The sequence below is a fragment of the Octopus bimaculoides genome, chromosome 3, assembly GCF_001194135.2.
Source record: "Octopus bimaculoides isolate UCB-OBI-ISO-001 chromosome 3, ASM119413v2, whole genome shotgun sequence".
Lineage (NCBI taxonomy): Eukaryota > Metazoa > Mollusca > Cephalopoda > Octopoda > Octopodidae > Octopus > Octopus bimaculoides.
The window spans coordinates 11,598,087-11,607,442 of record NC_068983.1 but is presented as its reverse complement, the minus strand read 5'-3'; the positions used below and the strand labels follow the sequence as shown (position 1 = coordinate 11,607,442).

The following is a 9,356-nucleotide window of genomic DNA, read 5'->3' as shown; positions in this document are numbered from 1 at the left end:
GTGGTTCGGCAAAAGAGACCGATAGAATAAGTACTTGGCTTACAAAGAATAAGTCCTGGGGTCGATTTGCTCGACTAAAGGCGGTGCTCCGGCATGGCCATAGTCAAATGACTGAAACAAGTAAAAGAGTAAAAGAATCTATCTATAGTTCATTCATTTTTCCATCCATTTTTCTATGCTAGCATGGGTTAGTTGAATATATATTAATGAGGCCTTATTTCAGTCTTTTTTGTCATTAACACTTTTCCAGTTTGAAAGTAAGGAATTTCTTATCCTACTCTTCTTCAAAAGTACAGAGCGTATCAGAAAAAGTCAGTTTTATTTTTGTTTGTCTGTTTTAGTTTAGTTTTTTTTTTGTTTGTTTTTTTGCTCAGTGCTTTACATTATATATGATGGTACATGACTATATTTCATACAATGCTGCTTAATGTGCCTTTAATATAAGTATGAACGTAGGCATAGGAGTGGTAAGTAGCTTGCTTACCAACCACATGTCCTCCAGCTTTTTCCCAACTTTGAATTTAAAGTATTCAGTTGTATTCAAGAAGCTCGCAATCTCCAAATGACCATGGTTGGTGGCTTGGGTCGCAAGTACAGCATACCATTTCATTTTCTGTTGTCAGAATGGAATCTGTTGCGATGATGTTCATGATACACTTTAAAAGAAGAAATAGGGAAGTTAAAACTGGGTGCATGTTGCGTAATATTGTTAAGTTGGTTTTTATTTATCCTACTAAAGTTTGCTTGGAAATACCCTCTGTCTGTTTGTGTGTGTGTGTATTAAGGTTTGTTTTTAAGTCAGGTTATAGATAAAAGCAATTTAACATTAAATGAAAGATTGCTCAATACTTTTTAGTAGAGTTCATATTTATTAACTTTTAACTAGGAAAAGGTTGACAGTGCCATATATGTTCTAGCTTTCTTGGTGAGCAAGCTTAAACTTCAAAATCACTGTCAACCTATTCTGTATAAAAGTTTATATATCAAGGTGTTAGAAGTACAGTGGATCTTTGTAGTAGATCTCTCAAGAATAATTATTACTTCTCTTCAGTTAGTTTTTTTTTAATGTAACTAAATATTTATCTCCGGTGAAAATTAAACTTTAATAATAATATAATGTCAGGCTGCCATAAAATATTTGCATGAAATTCAATCACAAATACTAAAATTCTGTTTTGGACAATTTTATTGTTTCATTAACAAATTCTTTGAATAATATGATTCACCATTCTATTTCTCTGGAATGCTTTCTGGTTCCCCTGTCTTGTATGTGAAGCACATATTGTGATATAATTTTTATGCACGTTGATGAAACTCTTTTTTTAATTTTCAGCCTAAATAGTAAGTAATTAGTATTGTATCGAAAAAAATGTTTCACATTAATTCAATCAAAAACTTTATTTCTTTATATTTTGTTAAATTTTAATTTCATAGTTAGAAATATTATTCTATACATATTTGAATCTAGTCACTGTTACATCAATACAATATTTTCTGAATAATAAAATCTTGTTACTGAAGAATTATGTCAACTCAGTTGTTCTAATTTAAAGTAATTTTCTATAATTAATTACCTAGCTTAATTCAAAATATACATAGATATCAACCACTTAAATATTTTCTTCGACATCTTCATCCTTTTAATTCGCTTTTAACATTCCTCTCTTAATGTTTAAATGATTTGAAGAGGTGTACAAACACAGCATTAGCCTTCCAGAGCTCATGGAATTATATTTGCCAAATGCTTATATTTAATTTTCATTGCATAAACCATATAATATAAAACAAGGATATCCAGCTATATCCAAGCAGATTTAAATACTTTTCACTATTTGCTACTATTATTTCTCTTGAAATTTCAAAGAAAAATGGTGTATTCTCAGTATTTGTCTAAGAGTTATATTAATTACTGCTTTACTCAACTCAAGGCTGTGTTTTAGATGTGATTGTAAATTTTCCATAAATGAAATTTAAATAATACTTTTGTAAAGTGCATTGAAATCATAAATATAGGAATTTATACCTGAATATTTCATTTTAGCAAGAAAGAAGTGTGATAGGGGTTCAAATATCTGAAAGTTTTATAAATGTATTTTATTTGAATTGTTTTCAAGTAATTTTGTTGACTAAGTTATAATTGTGTATAATTTAGAGTTACTGAATAAACCAATATCTATAAATGAATGAGAAGTTACACTTTTGTACTCTGTTATTCAAATAACATACTTAGAACTTCAGTTGCTCATTCAATTGTTGGAATTCATGTAACTAATTTATAAAATGATGTCTTGTTAAATTATGATGGTTTTTAAAATCTAAGACCATTTTCTAATCTTGATTTATTTAATCCTAAAAGAAATGCCTTATTGGGTTTCTTAGAAGAGATATATTTTCATAATGTATGTACCAAACAATTGATAATTGTTCTGTAATATACGTTTTCCAATGGTTAGATCTTTTAGGCCGTTTTCATACCCATCAAATTGTTTTTCAATTATATTTCTCACTGAATAATATGTCTTCATATTTTTCATTTCATGTTTGTTATTGTCTTTTTAGCATCCTGTAACATGGCAGCGATCTGCTAATGGACGCTATTACATTGGTCACATGATCTTGAAGAAAACAGTTCTTGAAGGAACTGGTTCCAGAGATTCTAGTGCAATTTTAGGTAAGAATTTAAACCTCTGTAAGTTTTAAATATTCTATTTATCTTTTCTGGGTATTAAAAGATAGTTTAAAATTTACATTTTCTTTAAAAGCATCTAAATTTCAGTGAAAATTTCATCATTTCTGTTTTTTTGATGGGGTTTTGCCATTTGGATTATAAGATAGTAGAAATATTAGTCCTCTTTAAAATATGTAGAATATCTAATATAACACATTATAGAAGTATAGTAACTAGCACTACAAGATATTTTCTTTCAAGCTATTCTTTCAAACACAAAGATAGTACGAAATTTATATTTTATAAATATAATGGTTTTAAGGAAAAATTTCCTTTAGTTTAAAATCAGTGTGGTGAACATTTTTCCTTTGAAGTGTCATTGTATTATCTCTATCTCTTTAAAAATATAAGTTTGTAAAACTTATTTGTAAGGCATATTGATGTGCTTTTGCTAATCTTATAGTCTAGTATTTTATTTATTTTACAATAGTAATTTCTTAATATAAGAAATAAGTAAGTTTATTTTTCCTTATTTAATTTTTCACATAGCATTTAACAGATACCTCTTTCATTTAGCCTGCAGTTTTCTTTTTTTTATTTTATCAATAACTAAATTTTTTTTTTTTCCTAACCTTATAATCTGAAATGTAAACTTTATACCTATAGTATCTTTTTGTTTATTTTTTTATTTCTTTCCATTGATATAAGGCTTAAAATGCTTTTATTTTTCTTAAATCTTTATCATAACAAACTACTGAAAATGTTAATGAAAAAATATTACTTTATATTACAAAAGAGTATTAAAGCTGCAATTATATTTTATCATTTTACAGTATCAACTTGTACCTTCAACCTTCAGGAGTTGATAATATAAGTACTAATAAGACACTGGCATTAATTAAATTGACTATGCTCTTTGTTTTAAACATTAGCCTAGTTCTTCATCGAAAGAATTTATTATATTTTTAAAATTTATTCAGTAACTTTGGACTAACATTTTCAGTCATATAAATAGTATCATGTATGCTTATTTAGTAACAGTTTATCAGTACATACAATGTATCTGTCAGCTAATTTAGTATGGTCCCATTGGTGCTCTATCAGAGAATTTTTGTAAACTTATAATTACACGATACAATATATAAATCTGATTATAATACCATAAAAATATGAGGCTACTACACTAATATTTCTACTTTATTACAATTTTATTAGACTTCATTTGAGGAAACCTATCTCCACTAAACAATCAAATGGACTTACATTTATATATCTCATCATGTCTAAATTTGTATCCTGGACAAATGAATGATATATATATATATATATATATATATATATATATATATATATATATATATATATATATATATATATATATATATCTGTTTGGATACCAGCAAGAAATTCTGATATGGAGTGTAGCTTATCTATGGTCCCTCAGTCTGTGAGAAATGGCAACCAAATCTCCATCAGAACAGATCCTATCATTAAAATAAAAGTTGGGGAGGATGAAGGTAGTCGATAAATGTAGCTCTAGGTACATTTTGTCTCAAAAAGATGAGATGGTCATGGATGGGGGTTTTTTCACCATGGGTCTGCTCGACCATTGGATATCTAAGGGCTAAATAACACACACACGCATGCACACACACACACACATACATGCACACAAAACTCACTTATATACAATCATACAATAAACAAATATAGCAGCTTAAAATTTTGCTTAAATTATTTTCTAAATATGGGTGGAAAAATTTAAGCTAGTTACACATACTGTTTGAATTTATGTCTCGTGGCTCTTTGTTTTGTTTTTGTTTGTTTTTTTTTGTTTTTTTTTTCACTATTAATGCCATAAACATTAAATAGATAGTAAAAATATATATAATTGGTAAGATCTCAATTATGATACATGGCTCATTTGATCACTAATTCATCTCGCATGTTGCGTTTGTTTATATTTTATGAATTTTGGGGAGTGAATTGGAAGAGTTTCTTTGTAGGAATCAGTGTTTAATCTCATTTCCAGGAAATCATTTTAAAAACACAAACAAGAAAGTATGTATATATACTAAGAATTATATATCCCATCACCATTTACCAAAAAATATCAAATACCTTAAAATTTCATTTGAGCTGTTTTATCCACATTTAGTCTCAAGCCATCAATCAGTATTTGAAAATATTTCATCAGGAATTATCATATTATATATATATATATTCATAATTTAGTATTTCAGCAAAGAAAAAAAATAATAATAAACGATATATTTTTTGTGTTTTAAAACCCATTGAATTAATGTTTTTTTTTTTTTAGCAACACATTTATTTACATTATCAATACTACATTGCAATTGTTTATTTAGTAACATAGTAACTGAAGCATAAAATCCTACAATGTTTTATTGTCTTCACTTATGAAGTGCTTTGATTATTATTTTCAGGATTGAAAGGCTTAGATGCTTATATTGCTTTAAATATATTCTTCTGGACACACTGCTGCTGACAGCCAGTGGGAGTCTATTGTTCAGTTAGTTACCAGTTCTCTATTGTAAATTTCATTCACATCTTTCCCACAACTATTCACAACATTCAAGGAAATAATCATAGGCTTATGTAAAGCCATTTCATTTATGTTAAATGATTACCCTGGATTATCATTTCCCTTCTATTCAACTGTATCACATCATCCATCTTTTTACATATACATATTATATATACATACATATATATGTATGCATACATATATGTATAGTATATATACACATATAATACACATATAATACAGATATTAAATCTGTATTGTAATGACAGCCCTTGTTTTAAATTTTTGAATACCTGCATTCATACCATCACCACCCATCTTCATTCTCATCATAACTGTTGCTTCATGATATTAGACACACGTGTGTGTGTGTGCATGTGTGTGTGTACACAAGTATATGTTTGTGTTTGTATTTGCATATGTTTGTGTGTGTGTCTGTTTGAAGGGAGGAAGTAAATTAAATAAAAGTCAGAAAACTGCAAAAACATCAGTAGTTAGGAAACATTTATTTCAAACTATTATGTGCCTCATTTATATATTCATGTGCATCATATACATATAAATATATATATATGTATATATATATATATATATATTCTAGTTTGCTCTGCTATATCTACATTAATCAAGTATTACATTAGTTTAAGCCAAAACCAAAAGTAAAGGAGGTATTTTAGTATCATAATTTTAAGAGGTTAAATCATTCCTTTGGATATAATCTTGAAGGTTCTTAGTAATCTTTTGTGCTAATATTATTAATATTAGTTATATGACAGGTGCAGGGAAAGCTTATAATTCAGCTATTACTTTCCTTTCTGGTTATAAAATTTAGAGAATGAAAAAATGAGACCACATGTTATTCATCTCTCTGCATTCTGTTTCATTCATTCCTAAATATTATAACGGAACTTATACTATTTTCTGTTTTTATCAACTAACATTAATATAATGCTAACTTTTAGTTTTCTCTTTATTAATTTTTTCTTCTTTTTTTCTTTCTTTTGTTGTGCCTTTTCTTTTTACTCTTGACTAAATCTCCTTTATATAGTTTCAAAGTATTCTTTAACATTTTCATTATTCTATCGAATAGTTTTTTTTTTTTTAACAGTGGTTGTTAGAATATTTTTTTTAAATCTAAAATTCAGTTCGGCCTCAAGATTTGATTTACTTCAAAAATGTAATCATGATATCTTATTTGAAGTATTATTATAATCTGGTTGCAATGTTACTAATTGTTCAGATATTTGTCTCTAGATTAGTAGGTCCAGTATTACATTGCCTTACTTCAAACAATATTTACTTCATAGCAACTCATCATCCACTCACAATTTTCAAACTTGGTATTTTGATTGATTAGGTATTCTAAATTTTTTTAAAAAATGGTATCAGCCATCTTCATTTAACTGCTTGTCATCATATTGCCAACTTTATCCGTCATTACAGTTCTTAGAGATCATCAAAACATTGTTGTTAACTTTTTATTTTTTAAAAAAAGAAGCAGTTTCTATCTCCTATTTATTTTATTATTATTATTCTTTTGTTTCCAACACATTTGCATGCAAAGATGTTTGTAAGTTCATACACATGTTAATAATAGTTTTAGTTTTAAATATTCTAGCAGCTGGTATCCAGCCATGGGCTTCCTTAAGATTTGCCTTTTGCCACATACTTTTTAAGTTTTTCAAATTTAGCTTATGTAACACATATTTGTATTTCATAAATTAATAAATAATTCTCATGAAAATATTTCTATAAAATGTACTTCAAAGAATTACATTTGGTCTATTTCCATTTTACTATGATATAGCTATTTTTTTTTTAATTTCAATCTGACAAAGCTTGATGAAAATATTGCAACGTTCCCACCTCTGCCTACTCCTCTTCCTTCCACCTCCTTTTTTCTCTTTCGAATTTCTCATTTTTGTTTCATATTTTGAAGCAAGTTAACTGATTCCAGTTTTCAGGTATGTCATATTTTGCCTCCTTTTCCCCCCCACATATTCTTCATAATGTACATTCAGTATCTTATTAAAATGATACTTCATACAGTTTGTTTCTACAGTCTGTCTCATCATTGCAATAACTAGCATTTCAACCCATGGTTTTGGTCTGGTTACATATCTGATTTTTCTATTCTTCAAAACTTTCATTTGTCTTCCTCAGAAAAAAAAATGTTTTTAAGTTATCTCTGTATATTTTATTTGCTTCCTTCTGATTTCTTTAGGTCCTATTTTATTAATTTCTTCTTTCCTTCCTCTTTCAATAGTTGTCTAAACAATTCATTACACAACATGCTACACAGATTTTCTCATTCTTGCACATTCATCTCCATTAATTATTTGTGTTCATCCTTTTTACAAGAGATATAAAAAAATTATATACACATATCTATATTATAAGATCTGGTGTTTTCGTGAGTGATGTGTGCCTATTTGTATATGTTGATATATCATTTTTGTTTTTTTTTTTTTGTTTTGAAAGTAGCTCATAGAGAGCCTTTTCAGGTCCTCCGCTACTGATTCAACTTCCTATGAGCAGCTTGCCTTTGAAAAAAAAAATGTTGGGAAGAAAGTGAAAGAGTCAATACTAATACAAAATGATTGTTTATTGTTAGGCCATAAAATAAAACATAAACCAATGAAGAGCTCAGGCAAAAACAGCAATCCATATTTCATCTAAACAGCACAACACTACAGTTTTATTTCCCATCTGACTAACCACTAGCCTATCAAATTTGTGACTGTTCTTATTTACAACTAAAATAGTCTATTAAAAAATATATCTTTATCAATATGTCAGTAATGTTAAAAAGAAATTATTATATAGACCTAGCCAACCTATTTCAGCTAGGAAAAAAAGTTTTAATCTTAAAATGACTAGAAAGATATTACTATAAACAAGTATCTTCAATTTCTTATTATTCACTGATGTGACTTGATTTCTTCTTACCCTCTTTCAAAGCCATTCTCTACAATAGGTTATTCACCTGTACTTTCAATACATATTACCACCTGCTAGGTTTAACAAATCCAGTCCCTTCCACCATCGAGCTTATTCTTTTTCTACTGTGGCATAGAACATTTTTGTATTTTTCTTTTTGTTTACTTTGTATTTTTATTTTAAATTGTAATACTCGGTTAAAGTTACATTTAATTTAGGAGTGTAAAATAACTAACATGGTTTAACTATATATGCTTCTATCTAATAATCTCTGTAAATAACTGAATATATTACTGGATAGTTTGAATAGTTTGAAATGGAAAGATTTACAGGGGAAGTAACTCACATTTACTTACAGAGGATACTAGAAATTTGTCAGTCCTACTTCATCAGTCTTATTCTCAATATATCCATTTTGTATTTAAGATTATTGCACTCAATAACTAATAGGCCCATTCGCATTTGTATTGTTTCTCGGTTTAAGTTCTAAAGGTTCAGAAAACTTCCGATTATATATGCTTTTGAGTTAGTTATCTCTACTTGTGTGTTTTGGGTCTTTCACTTCAATATAGTCCCTATGGTACACAAAATTTAGATGCTTACTATAGAAATGTAATAATATAGTTGACAGTTATTTTATTTAATTTGTTTTCTTGTTAGTTTTTTTTTTTTTAAATAATCCATTTTTAAAAAATCCTTTATAAATTTAATAATTCCTTATGTTATTTTCTAATATGTCTTATTTAAACATGTATTATTAACTCCTATTATTTTTTGCTATTCTGAAATGTTTTTGTTTAGATTTATCTGACATTAGTTGTGTGTAGTTTTAAATTCTTTGATATATATATTTAATCTTTTCATCTATGTGTTAATATCTTGTAATATTTTTTCGAAAATATCTATTTTCAGGATATTGTTTGATGTTTAACTCCTCTGAAATGGTTATTTGATAAATTCTATTGACTTATTCTTGGTTATTCACTTCTTTTTTTTTTTCAAATCAAACTTATTACTGTAGCTTATCAAAATTAACTTAATATGTTCTTTATAAAAATAAGTAACTCATTATTTTTTTTTTTAAGTATGTAGATAACAAATTATTCTTGGTGTTTCAACATTTAAATTCATAGAGGTATACTTACGTATATAAGCAGAAGTGCATCATTCTTATATATATTTATATATATATATATATAT

The 9,356-nt window shown here is 27.3% G+C and overlaps 1 protein-coding gene across 8 annotated transcripts in view; it reads left to right on the top strand.

Annotated features, from left to right (window-relative positions):
- LOC106883284 (regulating synaptic membrane exocytosis protein 1) overlaps positions 1-9,356 on the top strand; it is a 276,467-nt gene that overhangs the window by 159,725 nt on the left and 107,386 nt on the right. For all 8 annotated transcript variants that reach the window (XM_052966022.1, XM_052966021.1, XM_052966023.1 and 5 more), the window contains one exon: positions 2,560-2,671. In XM_052966022.1, coding sequence (XP_052821982.1) covers positions 2,560-2,671 — 112 coding nt within the window. The remainder of the gene's footprint in view (positions 1-2,559; positions 2,672-9,356) is intronic.